Below are 16155 nucleotides of genomic sequence, written 5' to 3' on the forward strand. Positions count from 1 at the left end.
ACCACCACGCCGTCGTGCTGCCGGAGTTCTCCCTCAACTTCTCCTCTCCCCTTACTGGATCAAGAAGGAGGAGACGTCCCCGGGCTGTACGTGTGTTGAACGCGGAGGCGCCGTCCGTTCAGTGCTAGATCGGATCTTCCGCGATTTGAATCGCCGCGAGTACGACTCCATCAACCGCGTTCTTGTAACGCTTCCGCTTAGCGATCTTCAAGGGTATGAAGATGCACTCCCTCTCTCTCGTTGCTAGCATCTCCTAGATTGATCTTGGTGACACATAGGAAAATTTTGAATTATTGCTGCGTTCCCCAACATGCTAATCACATCTTCTTCTCCTGCTCTACGGCCCAATTCCTGTGGTCTTGCTTTCGCGAGACGGCCGGTGTACATTGGTGTAACACCAACTTCCCGGACTTGTTAGCCGAAATCCAAGCCTCCGCCCCGGCACCGCCACATTAGGTGGTTGTGCATTGGGGTCCTCGCCTGGACGCTTTGGACCATCCGCAACAAGCTTGTCATTCAAAAAGTGCCTCTTCGACGTGCGACTGACGCGATCTTTAAACTGTGTGGTTACATGCAGCTTTGGCGGTCGCTTAGCCGCCCCCAGGACCGGGACGCCATCGACACCCTCCTCGCCGACCTTCACGCGATGGCCTTCCGTGTGGCGCTTCCGCTACCGCCCCCTCCACCGGAGCCCGATCAGGCCTGCTGTTTTTGGCGGCTGTGCGTGTGTGTGAGTGCTCTTTTGCTTTCAGGGCTTGTTGAGCTATGCCCTCATTATTAACCTCATTTGGTACTACGTATGTGTGTGGACCTTGCGTGTGTGTGTTGTGAACCTTGTTGGATGCTTGGCTCGGGTATTTTGCTTTATATATAAAGCGGGGCGAAAGCCTTTTTCGGTTATACCCACCCAAGGTGGAGAGAGGCGTTTTGGAGGCCGAGCTTAATGGAGGCCTTTATTTTTGAAAAATTCAAATTCAAACTTGTATAGTTCAAAAATTTCTAAAAATAAATATGCGTATATGCAAGGATGTAACCCACATGTGTGTAAGAATTCATGTTGAAATACCTGGAGTTGCGACCTATACAAAAAAGACAAATTCATGGCCTCGGAGGATGAATAGTATCATGTGTTAAATAGCCCCAGATTTGTCTTTTTTGCACAACCCTCATTTCAATGTATTTTGAACTGAAAATTTACACACATGTGTGTTATGCCTTCGTGTATATCTATATTTTTTTTTCAGAATTTCATAAAATGTAAAAATATGAATTTTGATAAAATTTCAAATTTGAATTTGGAGGTCTCACTGGAGGCCGAGCTCCAAAAGGGATTTCCGCCCAAGGTGTGTTTCAAAAAAAAGGGATTAGGTAAACTGTTCAGTGCGGAGACGCTGCTCTTGCGATCTTCTCCGTCCTTCGTTACCATGGGACGGGCAAAATATCACTGCCATTGGTCGGGCTGCCCTTGTCAAGTCTGTGCTATTCTCACAAGCCATCTACTTCATCATCCCACTGGTCGTTCCACCGAGCATCCTCCACAATGTCAACAAGCTTGAGAGAGCTTTCCTTTGGGCGGGAACAGATAAGACTACCGGCGCGAAGTGCAAAGTTAATTGGGAATCCGTATGTCGGCCAGTCGAATATGGAGGTCTTGGGGTGCTAAACACGGAGAAAATTGCAAGGGCTCTTCGTTTGCGTTGGCTTTGGTTCGAATGGAAGGAGCCCACCAAGCTATGGGTTGGGACCGGCAACCCGTGCGACGAGATGGACAAAAATCTCTTCTATGCTTCAACGACCATAACTATTGGCAACGGTGCGCGCACGCCCTTCTGGGACTCCCCTTGGGTGCGGGACCAAAAGCCAAGAGACATCGCACCACTTATCTACGACGCTTCCTCTCGGAAGACTTGGAAACTTCGGGAAGCCCTCCAGGATGATGCTTGGGTTCGCAAGATCAAGGTCACTTCCAGCTTCACTTTCGAACATCTTTAACAATTTATTGAGCTTTGGACCACCATCCGCGATTTCCATCTTGAGGCGCACTCCGAAGACAACATCGTGTGGAAACACACAGAGAGCGGGATATACACTGCCAAATCCACCTACTTGGCCCAATTTTAAGTGTTGGGCCCGCCTCACTCTATCAAATCTAAGCCAATCATATCCTAACCACCCGTAAAACCAAGTAAACCCTCCGTGTGTGTGTGTAGCATCTCTCATATATATATACACACCAAAGGGAGTAGGTAAACTGTTCAGTGCCGAGACGCTGCTCTTGCCATCTTCTCCGTCCTCCGTTACTACGGACCTGGCCATCTTCTCCCTCCTCCATTACTGCGCGCAGAGGCTGCTTCATGCCAGCTTCCCCCTCCTCCATTATTACGGACAGATCAGGCTGCTTCTTGCCAGCTTCCCCCTCCTCCATTATTGCGGACAGAGCTGCTTCTTGCCATCTTCTTCCTCCTAGATCTCCTCTTCACCTCTATAGAAAAGGATGTCCCCTATCAGATCTTTTCCCTACATCAGCTCGACAGATGAATAGATGATCCGTCGCCCAAGCTCTGTGTGCAAATTGAAACCAGGGATTCGCCAAGGAACTTCCGCAAGACGGACAGATGAATAGATGATCCGTCCCCTATCCGGTCTTCTCCATACATCAGGCTCAAGCTTGCCAGGTAATTAATTATTTCTTCGAGACGAGCTTCTGCAGATTCTTTTTTTCTAGACCCAGGATCTTCTCCAGATCCAGTTTGTTCTCCAGATTCAGTCAATGCCTGTATGCAGGGAGGCGATCTGTGTGTTTCTTTTGCTAATCGTGAGAGGAAAGGAGCTACTGTGCTGTCAAGCAAACAGTATAGCTGACGCTTATATGTATCTGGAGTTATTTACTACTACTACTAGCTTCCACATCTTCGCTGATTCATGAACTCTGAACTGTAACTGGTAGGCTACAATAAACAGTTATGGACATTTCTCTAATATTCCAAGAGCAAAAACATGTCCATAATGTTTCAGAATGAGAGGAAATTAGCAAACAACAGATTCATGTTGCTCACAACGGTTAGATAGGATTTAAGTTCAAATCATCCTAATGGACTGAATCAGCTTTTAGTACCCAAACAAATAGGAGTCTTGCGTGTTTCTTCTAATTTGTTCCAGATCCAATTTGTTCTCCTGATTCAGTCACCTGCATACAGGGAGGTTATTTGAGTGCTTGTTTTCTACCAATCGAAATTGCAACAGTATCTGTCGAGGAAGCCGAGAACCTGAATGCTGTTGGCTGTATTATTTGCAACAGAGGCCCATCAGTTCATGTTCATTCTTTTTTACTCGAAGAACTTATAAACCTTATAAATTTAAGCAAACAATTGACTAGTGTACACTGACAACTTAATCAAGAAGCTCAGAAACTGTATGCTGCTGGGCTGTAGTAGTACACATCTTATTTGTTCATCACTGTGCTTTCCATAACGAAACATTCATGTTCATTCCAGTTTACTCCTCACAGTGTGCCTGTCATAGTGAGTTGAGCTGCTCACATTCCTCAGAGCAGCTTACAAGGATTTATTTTTTGAAAAAGGTTGGAAATTTTCTTGGACATGCCCTCTTAGTAACAGTAATAATAATGACTGCAAAATAACAGTAACGGTAATGGTTGCAGTGAGTGGGTGATGCATGTGAGAGGCTCTTGGGCTACTAGAGAAATGTCAATAATTGCATATAGTAGTCTAGTATACTTGAGAGTTCCAAGTTTTCTTTCCTATAAAGAGAATGAAAGCAAGATCTCTCTTGCTCTCTCCACAACACGGCTCTGAATTGCTCATCATGCAAGCAATTCTGACAAGCAAACAATTCGTGTCCATGCCTGGATCCAGTTTAATTACTGTGTCTTTGTTAGAGGACATTTGAGTTCAAACCCCCTGCTCATCTGGATGGACCTAATCAGCTTTAGTACCCAAAGTCCAAACAAGATCTGAATCAATAGAACTGTTGCTGCTTTCTGTTGCAAAAAACAGAGGTGTGTGCATTGTGTATTTATGATTCGCATGATTATCCCAAATGATGCACTTGTTCTTTTTTCAGGGTACCCCGGCGTGTAGCTGCAAATGGATCGTCGTTCTAGTGGTATTACACCAAGGGACCTGGAGTGCATGCTATGTGATGAAACGGCAGAGCCCAAGGCTCTGCCACTGTCGCTCCTGGAAGAAATCACAGGTGATTTCTCTGATGAGCAGGAAATTGGTAGAGGTGGATTTGCGGTGGTTTATAAGGTACGGTAACTTTGAGCTGGCCTGGTCTCAATGAAAGTTCATCTGAAAGCTGAAGTTGTTGCTCATAATGCATCTCTGCGCTGCAGGGAAAGCTTGAGAACAGGACTGTGGCCGTGAAGAGGATGTCCAATACGTATATGTACGAGAAGGAGTTCCAGCGAGAAGTTGAATGTCTCATGATGGTCAAGCACAAAAATGTAGTACGGTTTCTGGGATATTGTGCTGACACACAAGGGAGTATGGAGAAGTACGATGGAAAATTCGTCATGGCAGATGTACAACAAAGGTTGCTCTGCTTCGAGTATCTTCCTAAAGGGAGTCTGCATGAGTATATCACTGGTAGGATTATGTACTATGTACTGGTTTTATTTTAACCTTTGTTTCCACTGTTAAAGTTTGTTTGGTTGGGTATCCATATAGTACTCACCATGTCGTACACTCTTTGTACAATTGAACATAAGGACTTGAAGTATTTCACATAATACTGAACTTCCTTTATTCTTTCCCCTTTGTAGATACATCTAGCGGACTTCCGTGGAGAGACAGATATCATATTATTGAAGGAGTTTGTCAGGGATTACACTATCTTCATCAGAAAAATATTGTCCACTTAGATCTAAAGCCGGCAAATATATTGTTGGATGATAATTTGGTGGCAAAAATTGCTGATTTCGGTCTATCGAGGTGCTTTGGTGAAATGCAAAGCCGGGTTATTACCGAGAACATAGCCGGAACATTGTAAGTTTTCTAAGCCCCTTTAAAGTTCAAACTTTATTTCCACTAAGCTTTATACTTAGACTGTAGTATCTTTGTCATTGATCAATCACACGGATATATATTTGATATAGGGGATATTTGGCACCAGAATTTGGTAACGGTGTAATCACGTACCAGTTTGATATCTACAGTCTCGGTGTAATAATCATAGAGATACTGACTGGAAAGAAGGGGTACCACGCTGTTGACAATGTAAGAACAATTTAAGTCTTATTTCGAAAATAAAGGTTGTACTTCAAAACCAATGCATTACTATATTCTCTTTTACATGCAGCATAATATTATTGTCTTTCATTTTTAGCAATAAATCCACATGGACTATACGTTATGAGTGAAAGACATAGAGATTCTACATCATTTTTATACATACGAGATCGTAAAATATATTTTTTATGTATGAGATCTACAACCTTATAAATATGAAAGTTATGGTTTGAACCTCCGCTGGATGGAGGGCACGCACAACTCTGCCACACTTCAAAAAGAGGTGGTTAGTCTTTAAAAAAAGGTGGTTAGAAAGACATGTTGAACTACATCTCATGTATTTTCATGTTACGCCATTATTTAGCACCTCACAATCCCAAAAATTGGCAAGTTAAATCAGAGTGAAATCATAATTTCAGCTGTAAAATTTAGTTTGATGTGGTGTGTTTTCAAAAACATGGTTCAACATGTGACTTGTAACAAATCAATGTTCCATGACCGAATCTACCTTTATACTGCCTAATATAATTCTTGGTAACAAATTGAACGGCGGAAAAAAATGGATGCGTAAGGATCAAACAACATATATTTTTGACTTTACGAGCATCAAGATAAGACCGAGATTTACAAATGGAACAAAAAAATGAAAAGCTTTTTTCTGTTGGAGAATGGTTGTACAATCTCATCATCCGTGTCCAATTTATCTCCAACCTGAATTTGGATGCTTCTTTCTTCTTTATTGAATTGATACGTGGTATGTTCCGATATGTGAAATTTATTGTTAGTTTGAAGTCTTAGTTGATGTGGTTTTGTGTAAGCTGTTAACATCATATATATCACATTTAAAATAATGGTGCTTCTTTTCGTAACTCACAAATTCAATTTGTAGGTTGTTGGAAGTTGGAGTAACGTGATGGGGAAATCACAGAGCAATGTACAGCTGGAACAGGTTCGAGTATGTGCTGAGATAGGAATAGAGTGCACCAACTTCAACCCGGCGAAGAGACCAGATACGCAATATGTAATCAATAGACTTGCTGAAACAGAAACCATTGACGGATATATCAAAACTGGTGTGATTACTTCACATCAGGTACGATCACTCTCACACCAGGTACAATCACTCTCGTGGCATCCCTCCCACAAAACTTATTCTTGAGAGCTTTTGTACACCTTGATCACTTTTGTTGCTCGGAGCCAGTAATAAATAAGATAATATGCCTATTGGTTATTTGTATAGGCCGAACATGCTCCAAATGGACTTCGTCAAGATACGCCTAACACGCCAGGAGCGGCAAGCTCGGAGGTGAGTTCTCATCTAAACGACCTATAACTTACCAAGCTTGCCGCTTGGTTCCTGTAACTATTGATATAGTGATAAATTCCATATATCTCTATTAAATAGAACAGATACGTTAATGGCATACTCATTTGAAATTTTGCTTCTTGCAGGAGAATGTCACTGCAGTTACAGTGGCAGAGACAACCCCATATAACAGTTTTTGGAAAAATACTGCAAAGCTTGACATGTTGAATGCAAAGGTTCACAAATTGAATGAGACGATGCGTTCTATTTGGTCTATATATCAGCGGCTTAATCCAGACATCAGGCGATGCTTAGAATACTGCAGTATTTTCCCCAGAAGATGCAAGTTGAGAAGGAATCAGTTAGTTGCTTTGTGGATGGCGCAAGGGTTTGTAAAGACGAGTTGTGCAACAGAGGACATGGAAGATGTGGCTGAGGGCTACATTCAAGAGTTAGTGTCATGCTCATTTCTACAACCAGAACAAACTTGGGATAAGATTGGTTGTTTCACAATTCATGATGTGGTGCATGGTTTATTAGACAAGGTCGCTCGAAATTGCTTCAGAATCGAAAATGCAGGTAGCCAAGGAGGAGAAGGATGGAACGGAGATGTCCCTCGAGATGTCCAGCATCTCTTTGTTGAGAAATATGATACAAAGTTGATTACCGGGAAGGTCCTTGGATTGGAAAATTTGTGTACTCTCATTGTTTATGGTGTTGAAGAGGATACACTAGTTGAGGAAAGAGTGATTGAGAGTATATGCAAGAGGCTGCTGAAATTGCGGGTGCTTGCGATTGCTTTCAGCCAGGAACATGTTGCAATCAAGATCAAGGTATGCAACAAGTTCTCGGTCCCAGAATCCATTAGTCAGCTAAAGCGCCTACGCTATCTTGCTTTTAGGATAAGCAACTATGGCTATCCGAAGGTAATTTTACCAAGCACAATACGTAAACTTCAGCATATCCAGCTCCTAGATTTTGGCGATGGCTATGTTAAGGAGTTTAACTTTGGTGTTCATGTCCACTTGCGGTACATAACATCTCGGTTCTACGACAAGCAACTTCCTAACATAGGCGGGCTTATATCACTCCACACTCTAAGAGACTTCGAAGTAAGCAACCTACAAGAAGGTTATGATATAAAACAGCTGAGGGACCTAAACAAGCTTCGTGGCTACCTGCACATCAAGGGCCTTGAAAATGTTAGAAGCAAGGAGGAAGCTCTTGAAGCCAATCTAGCTGCCAAGGAACGGCTCACTGAATTGGAACTGCGGTGGAGTCGTAATGCTTCCAATAGGTGCAGTCGAGAAGTTGACGCAGAGGTACTTGAGGGCCTGTGCCCTCCCCTAGGACTTAAAAAACTGGAAATATGGAACTATCAAGGTACGAGGTACCCAGATTGGATGGTGGGTAAGCAGTACGGCTGCCTGCAAGAACTTGTGTTGTGGGATTGGGGACAACTGGGGCCTGCTCCTCAGCTTGTTGAGTCTTTCCCACATGTTCATGTGCTAAAGCTTTGGAACTGCAGCTGGGACGCCTTACCAGGAAACATGGAGCACCTCACATCACTCAGGGAACTGGTGGTTAGTTCATGCCCGAATGTCCGGTCGCTTCCAACACTGCCCCAGTCTCTCGAGGGGCTTCGTCTAGCATACTTGGATGATGAGTTCATGGAGTCCTGCCAAACAGTCGGACATCCAAACTGGCAAAAGATTGAGCACGTTTGTAAAAAAATATTTACCTGAGCCAACAAGTAAGACTTAAATTCCTTCGTTTTTCCATTTTGTACTGGTAATAAGTTTTGCCTGCGTGTTAACCCGTTTTCTGCTAATTAACGTTTCAGGAAGGCAATGAAGGACGTCGGACAGTTATGTGCTGTGCGGTGAAAAATACAGTTTGTTCAAATGCAAGGGAAGCAAACTAGGAGGCGAAACATGGCTACACTGCCATTCAGGCATAACAAATGGGGATCATCATCAGCCAAAATACAATTCAAGTAGTTACTATCCATTACATTCCGGCACAGCAACAAAGAGAATTTTCAATTTTGCATAACTAAAGGACGTTTCAGGCACTAGATTGGTTATGATCTGTGATGATAACATCCGATTTGGTAGCAACGTGGGTTGAATTTGACTAGCACTGCTAGCTGTTTTGTTTATTTGTTCCCTGTGCTGTGTATGCGTAAAGGAACTATTTGGATAATGTGCTGCTCTGTTGCTTATGCTATGTACTATATGGATCTGATGTTTTGTGTGCTACCAACTCCATCGTTTAATATGCAGCTAAACAGTGCCGAAATTTTTCAGATTAATTGTTTTTTACCCACTACATTCTTTGTTCCTGAACCCAGTGTTAATAGCTAGCAAGATACTTTACGATTGTACATTGATGTCTGTCCATGAAACGACTGCATGCGTATATTGATTGTTTGCATGCTATCTTGCATGCGTGGTCTATTGGAGATTATGATCGCGTTGGTTAAGATGGGATAGGCTGCATGTCTCACGTACGGTTCCATGGGTGGAGAACTGATGACATGGCAAGATGATGTGGATAGCCCGCATGTTAAGAGAAATCAGGTAATGGGGTGCTCCTATTTAGATATAGTAGATTATCTTGCATGCGTGGTCTATTGGAGATTATGATCGCGTTGGTTAAGATGGGATAGGCTGCATGTCTCACGTACGATTCCATGGGTGGAGAACTGATGACATGGCAAGATGATGTGGATAGCCTGCATGTTAAGAGAAATCAGGTAGTGGGGTGCTCCTATTTAGATATAGTAGATGAAATGACGAACCATACAAGATGAGAGCAGAAGGACTACACAACCACACCAAAGCATAGAGGAATGACCAAAGAGATGCCAACAAAACCCCACCACCGAAGCTGGCACCCTGCTAAGCCAACACGTTGAGGCCAACCACAAGTCCCTAGTACGGCACCCGCCGTACCACCACGCCAGCATGACCACTACACCCACTGAGCCGTCACCATGGCTGTGCACCTCCCCGCTACACAACCACCATGACCACATGCCTCCATTAATTGTGCCCACCACCTGCCATGCCCAACAACCAAGAGCCGCAGCCGCGGGCCCAGAGTGGGCCTGCCTCATAACCGGCCAACCTTCATGCAACATGCAACACAATGCCACACGGTGAGCTGCAGCACGCAGCCGTGTGGCAGCGCCACTGCCCCACGCCTGAAAAAGGGACACCAACACCGATTACCGCAACATCACTGGAATGAGTAAAATAGGGTAGCCGGATCTGGCCCCAAGCACACATGATCGCCACCACCGGCCGGTTGCATCCATCTAAGCCTACCCAGGCCCTACCACGACCACCCTTGCCGCCGACAGCACCAAGGGGCCAGCATGATCCATGCCATGCCGACCACCGCCTGCCGCAACGAGATCCCTAGCTCGTTCAACCGACCAGTGAATTAGAGCTCTGCGCGGGGTTTGCTTGCTGGAACCCGCTGGCGAAGCGGAGAGGAATGGAACGTGCTGTGATGTGCTTGTTTTGTATATGAAGCCGGCCGGGACTGAACACAAGCACAGCACGTTCATCCAAGATGGCCTCAAACATGACGATCTTCTTGGTAACTGACATGAGGCAGGAAAGTTGACTATTGCAGAAGGCAATATCCAAATAGCTACTCCCTCTGTAAAGAAATATAAGAGCATTTAAATTACTACTTTAGTGATCTAAACACTCTTATATTTGTTTACGGAGGGAGTACTTATTTAGCAAGGGACACCGAAGCTCTAACATTGTTTATAGTAGATTTAAACAAGACAAACATGGACTAACCCTGTTGGTGTTTTCTTTATCTTTCATGATGCACGGCAGGAGCTCTGCCCATTCTATCAAGATAGGAAAAGGCAAAAATATAGTGTCCCGGTTTATGAAGGGAAACTAGGCCGAAAACCACATGGAACAAGAAAAAAAACAGCACAACCCCAACATTGCTCAAAATAGGCCACCACCTCCAAATGTGGCTTCTACCCAGAGCGATTGTGAGTGAGGATTTTGGTAACTCTTTCAAGAAGGGAAACGAGTCCCAATGATGTCGTCATCGCCAGTGTTGACCCCCGTTTGACCATAGAGCTTTTGCCCAAACCAGCACACAACCACCCCACTTATACTCCGATCGTGCATGGCCCAGTGATGAGAGAAGATCTCTTCGGTAATGCCTCCTAAGGATGCAAAGGACACCCACGAGCAAATCCAATCCTCGCGCATAGTCTAATAACTCACCACTTTCGCAGGCCCTGTGAGGAAGCCTAACCGCTATGAACCTGCAAGACGGAGCCGTGACTCTAATCATATTAATCAATGAAATGACGAACCATACAAGATCAGAGCAGAAGGACTACACAACCACACCAAAGCATAGAGGAATGAGCAAAGAGATGCCAACAAAACCCCACCACCGAAGTTGGCACCCTGCTAAGCCAACACGTTGAGGCCAACCACAAGTCTCTACTACGGGGCACCCGCAGCACCACCACGCCAGCATGACCACTACACCCACTGAGCCGTCACCATGGCTGTGCACCTCCCCGCTACACAACCACCATGACCACATGCCTCCATTAATTGTGCCCACCACCTGCCTTGCCCAGCAACCAGGAGTCGTCGCCGCCGGCCAGAGCGGGCCTGCCTCATAACCGCCCAACCTTTATGCAACATGCAACACAATGCCACACTGTGAGCTGCAGCACGCAGCCATGTGGCCGTGTCACTGCCCCACGCCTGAAAAAGGGACACCAACACCGAGTACCGCAACATCACTGGAATGAGTAAAATTGGGGTAGCCGGATCTGGCCCCAAGCACACATGATCACCACCACCGGTTGCATCCATCTGAGCCTACCCAGGCGCTACCACGACCACCCTTGCCGCCGACAGCACCAAGGGGCCAGCATGATCCATGCCATGCCGACCACCGCCTGCCGCAACGAGATCCCTAGCTCGTTCAACCGACCAGTGAATCAGAGCTCTGCACGGGGTTTGCTTGCTGGAACCCGCTGGCGAAGCGGAGAGGAATGGAACGTGCTGTGCTGTGCTTGTTCTGTATATGAAGCCGGCCGGGACTGAACACAAGCACAGCACGTTCATCCAAGATGGCCTCAAACATGACGATCTTCTTGGTAACTGACATGAGGCAGAAAAGTTGACTATTGCAGAAGGCAATATCCAGCTTTCCGTCCGACGAAAGCTTTGGGGCATACATACATGCATTGTTGGCCAAGCGTGCAAATCACAAGTTCATAGTTGTAGGTGATGGCAGCGAGGATATATACAGTGGCGCGACGTGGGTGTCGAGGAGATTATTACCTTAAGCGGGACAAACTGGTTGTCGAAGCTCTCGGCACCGGTGAATAGGTTCACGATCCTCAATCGGTCCCAGCCCCAGGAGGCGACGCCCCAGCCGCCGTCGTGGGTGCCAACAAAGCGTGTGCCGATGGCCTTGCTTGGGATCAGGGAAGCTTTGCAGGACAACGCCAGCTTGGAGGGAACGCTAGTACTTCGCCTTGTCGCGGCCGCTCGGGTCGAGGATCAGTCATGGGAGGACGTGGCATGGAGGGTGCCTTGACGTGACGGCGTGCCACGATGTGCACACGGCCGCAAAGCGGACACGGTCCACCGGACCAGCGACGAAGCCGGGGTAGATTATGTTGAGGAGATCGTTGGGGATGCTGGATCTTTTTTTTTTTTGAGAAAATCCTCCATCCTCGATCTATGGTACGAGTTGCAGGATGAGATAACCTAACGGGCCACGATCGCGCATGAGGACTAGAACGGGCTTTCACAGACTATCAAGGTTTAGCGCAGCCCGTTGCATCCGTTCGTTTTCCTACTTGTTTTTCGAGGGAGTTTCCTACTACTATAATAGTCTGTCCGCATTTCTCAAAAAAAAAAATATTGTCCGCGAAGGATGTTTCTCTAAATCTTCTAAAAAAATGATTCTCCATTACTTCCAAAGTTTCGATGCTTGCAAATTAAATATGAAATATTTCTGTGGCAAAAATTGATACTACTAATGTACCAAGTCATATTTTCTTTGTGTTACAACCACTAGTAAGTTTGCACGTGCAATGCACGTCTCCTATATTTGAAGTCATGTCTTGTATACAATAACGACACCCCTCCACCGCCTCATCCCTTTCAAGTGCACGCTCGCGCCTACGCTTGATGAGATCCTTTGGGGCAACACCTCTTTCCTTGACTTCCCCTTGTACATCATTTTCCTCAACCCACGGCACCACTCACCTCTCCTACTGGTACATGCAGATGGAAATCGGCATGTGCTAGCGCCAGCTGGGTGAGCTTTACCAAAGAAGCAGAGAAGACGGATAATAGAGACAATGCAATGATCAAATGGGCTAGAAGCATTCCAAAGTGAGGAAGGGTTTCAACTTGAAAGGACTAATTTAGGAAAAAGGTAACAGCATCCGGATGTTTCATTGTTTCATACTTTCTATTGGTTTTACGGAGCCTAACAACTATCTCTTTCATAGAAACTCAAGAGAAAAACAAATACATGACAAAATGAGGGATGCGTCCTGCCCTTATGGTTGGACACAGTTAGAATTCATGTTCTGTAGATTACCAGAGAACAAGAATCAAAATTGGTAGCAGGGCGTAATACAAATGAGCATTGCTTCACGTACGACAGAATTTGTACGATTTCTGTACGAAGTAGTATGGCCACCGTTGATCAACGCTGGCTCAAGGTGGATTCACAGTGGATTGCGCTATCGTACCAAATCGGACCAGCTTTGATCGTACGTGAGGCACTGCCAAATACAAATACATAATTCTATCAAAAACCACTATTTACTGCCGGAACAATCCTCTCAGGGAAATGTGCCAAGTCCAGCACCCATCCTTCGAAAATGACCAAGAATATCTGCTCCAGAAAGTTTGAGAAATGAAGCTCCCTCCGAACTGTGATGCTGACTCTCCATATTCAATATTTCCACTAATTACTTGATGAAATATTTTACCTGATGGTTATGTGGATACATATCAGGTTAAATGAACCAGCCGATTGCGAACATGACAAAATATTTAGTTAAAAGCCTGAATTGTTGTCATCCATGGCGCTAGATTTAACTCTTCATCGGAAACAATTACTTCCTGTAAGTCACACGGAAAAAATAGTTTAGTACAATTATTTCCCATACCCTAAGATACAAGTACCATACTAAAATGATACGCCTCACGGTAGTCTTCCAGCAAAAATAATTGATACTACACAAACATGATAGAATCAAGTACTATTCATGACATAAACTTTTCAAGATTAGGAACACAATATTAATCACATACCACAGGTCGAGGTTTTACATCTTGAATACTATGGAAATGACGGTAGCAAAATCAGGAGGACTGAGGACAATACATGCTCCAGAATTGTTGTAACTGTCCTTGGAAGTCTGTAGCAGAATCATATATTGATTATTAGAACTCAGTTAGGATAGAAGTAAAACAACAAATTTAACTATAAAATTAATACATGATTAGTTGGACAATATCCTTCCAGAACATGAATTTGAATTGTGTGGATGCATACTACTACCTGCAAAAGCATGATAGACATCATCCACCATATATGTTTCTCTTCCTGTGTTTTGGTTGCATTATCTGTCAGGTAATTCATGATTTCTCGAACTCCTATCTGAGCAGCAAAATAATGACAGAGATTGTTACAGCCTTTGACTCACCTCTATGAGCAGCAGTGAGTTGGCGATGAACCTGAAAAAAAATAAGGGAACCAAAAGAGCTACATTAATTCCAGTCCGAAGTAGTTGAACAAGTATTGGAGGAAATACTTTTGATCTAAAAACGAAACTATCCATTAGTTGCACAAAATCTCTCGTAGTTTGGTGGCATGGACAGAACAGACTTTCAGAGTTTCAGTACTTCTTTCGTTTGAACCTTAAGACATAACCAAGCACATCAAAGATAAACCATCCAGCACCTTGCTACAAGAGAGCATACAACTGAAGCAGATCTCCATCATTAAAATTGTTGATTTTATCATAATATTCCAAGAAGAGACAGTTTCCTGGTTATTAATTTAATTTACAACTGATTTCCCAGCAAAAGATTGCTTTCTAGTTGGAGATGTAGAATTAAAAGAATATGTTAAGTTGGCTAGACACGTTGTTCCATTCCAGATAAGTATTGCTAGATTTAAGCTGGTTGGACATGTTTTATTGTAAACTAATAGTATAGCAACTGTATATTATTTGCAGAAGTCGATTACAGCCGTGCGCAGGAAGACTCATCCCAGCTTCTCGCTGGAGTACTTCTTGTACACCACTTTCAGCTTGCTCTTATGGCAGTCAGGTGTGAGCCCAGGTTGTTTGAACAACACAGAGATACAAAATTAATTAAAAAAAGCCATAAATGCCATCTCAATATCCTCTCTATCTCTCTCTCGGCTAGGTCGGAAAGACGGGACAAGCTGCAAAGATACAAGGTGGGAGAAGGGCCGGTTCGTACCATCTGGAGAAGAAGCAGGCGCTAAGCCTCTGTCGCCGCTGGTAGCCCACCGGAGTATCCCCTCTTCGCCGCCCCGCAGGCCCTCGCCCGCCGCAGGCCGCCCGCGCTCCGCAGCCGCTCGCCCCCCAATCCCATCTTCTTCCCTTGATGTGCCGCAGTGGAAGAGCCGAGCGCAGATCGAGGGAAGTGAGCCGGCGGCGCAGATCGAGAGAGGGAGACAGGAAGGGTTTCATCACGACTTCACGAGCCAAATAGAGGAATGAGCGTTGTATGGGGAGTTGTGGGCGCAGTGCGTGGAATATTCCTCTATGGACGGAATAATGGTCGGCCATTGGGAATTGCTAACTCCACCCCAAAATGCTATTAGATTAATAATGACTGTTAGATTAAGATTTGTGGGCCTAATTGTACGGTACAGATTGGTTTGTGTAGTGTTGTGGGTCTAATTGCGGGGTACACATAAGAAAATTCTTATTCGATTGTTTAATAGTAGTGTAGAAGATGTAGATTATCTACATATAAATTACATATATGTACAGACGAATGTATTCGACGAGTATTTACATAACTTGCATAAATACGACCTTATGAAGGATCAATCATACCACTCCGCAATGTCAAATCCAACATTGCATGCCTCTGTACGTAACAGTTGTAGCTCGAAATGAATCCCAAATTTCAACAAGACATTACCACTATGGAAGAAAAAGACAAGATATTTGAAGGATCAGTAATCAGCCGAGGTATGTATTCACACACAAAAAAAGTAATCAACCGCTTACGTGCAATAGTACATAGAAGTACACTGAGGAGATACAGAACAAAACACTTATTTCTATGTTTTATCGTGTGCCAACGTAAACCGAACGATCGGGAAATAGCATCATCCAGTCTAAATGCGTGTTTGTCTTGTGTCATGCATGCTTCAAATATGTTGCTAGTGTATGCAATAATTACATGAGCTAAGCTAATCTGTACTGAAGGTAAATCATGTCAAGTAATACCACGAAACATTCCAAAGCATCGTGTCCGCATTGCTAATGTGTACTGAAGGTAAAACATGGTAATT

The 16155-nt window shown here is 44.4% G+C and overlaps 2 protein-coding genes across 6 annotated transcripts; one reads left to right on the plus strand and one right to left on the minus strand.

The window, feature by feature from the left end:
- The first annotated feature begins 2252 nt into the window (after positions 1-2252).
- Positions 2253-8872, plus strand: LOC125546299 (uncharacterized). Of its 3 annotated transcripts, XM_087514360.1 has the most exons (10): positions 2253-2675; positions 2785-3580; positions 4084-4271; positions 4358-4610; positions 4787-5009; positions 5120-5240; positions 6142-6366; positions 6493-6558; positions 6705-8311; positions 8402-8872. In XM_087514360.1, the coding sequence occupies exons 3-9, from the start codon at positions 4107-4109 to the stop codon at positions 8301-8303; spliced, it is 2652 nt and encodes an 883-aa protein (XP_087370486.1). In that variant the 5' UTR covers positions 2253-2675; positions 2785-3580; positions 4084-4106; the 3' UTR covers positions 8304-8311; positions 8402-8872. The 3 variants fall into 3 exon arrangements, with proteins under 3 accessions (XP_087370486.1, XP_048566477.1, XP_048566478.1); XM_048710520.2 differs by lacking the exon at positions 2785-3580; XM_048710521.2 differs by lacking the exon at positions 2785-3580 and having other exon boundaries at positions 6142-6345.
- Positions 8873-12667: 3795 nt separating this feature from the next.
- LOC125535293 (uncharacterized) lies at positions 12668-15370 on the minus strand. 3 transcript variants are annotated; one of them, XM_087517321.1, is made up of 6 exons: positions 15087-15370; positions 14303-14333; positions 14155-14202; positions 13908-14014; positions 13583-13715; positions 12675-13485 (listed from the first exon to the last, which is right to left on the minus strand). In XM_087517321.1, exons 1-4 carry the CDS (start codon positions 15317-15319, stop codon positions 13922-13924), a joined length of 405 nt encoding a protein of 134 aa, XP_087373447.1. In that variant the 5' UTR covers positions 15320-15370; the 3' UTR covers positions 12675-13485; positions 13583-13715; positions 13908-13921. The 3 variants fall into 3 exon arrangements, with proteins under 3 accessions (XP_048554305.1, XP_087373447.1, XP_087373448.1); XM_087517322.1 differs by having other exon boundaries at positions 12678-13485; positions 14158-14202; XM_048698348.2 differs by having other exon boundaries at positions 12668-13715.
- Between the last annotated feature and the right edge of the window lie 785 nt (positions 15371-16155).

Source organism: Triticum urartu, chromosome 3A (assembly GCF_056163025.1).
Source record: "Triticum urartu cultivar PI428250 chromosome 3A, HENAU_Tu73, whole genome shotgun sequence".
Taxonomy (NCBI): Eukaryota; Viridiplantae; Streptophyta; class Magnoliopsida; order Poales; family Poaceae; genus Triticum; species Triticum urartu.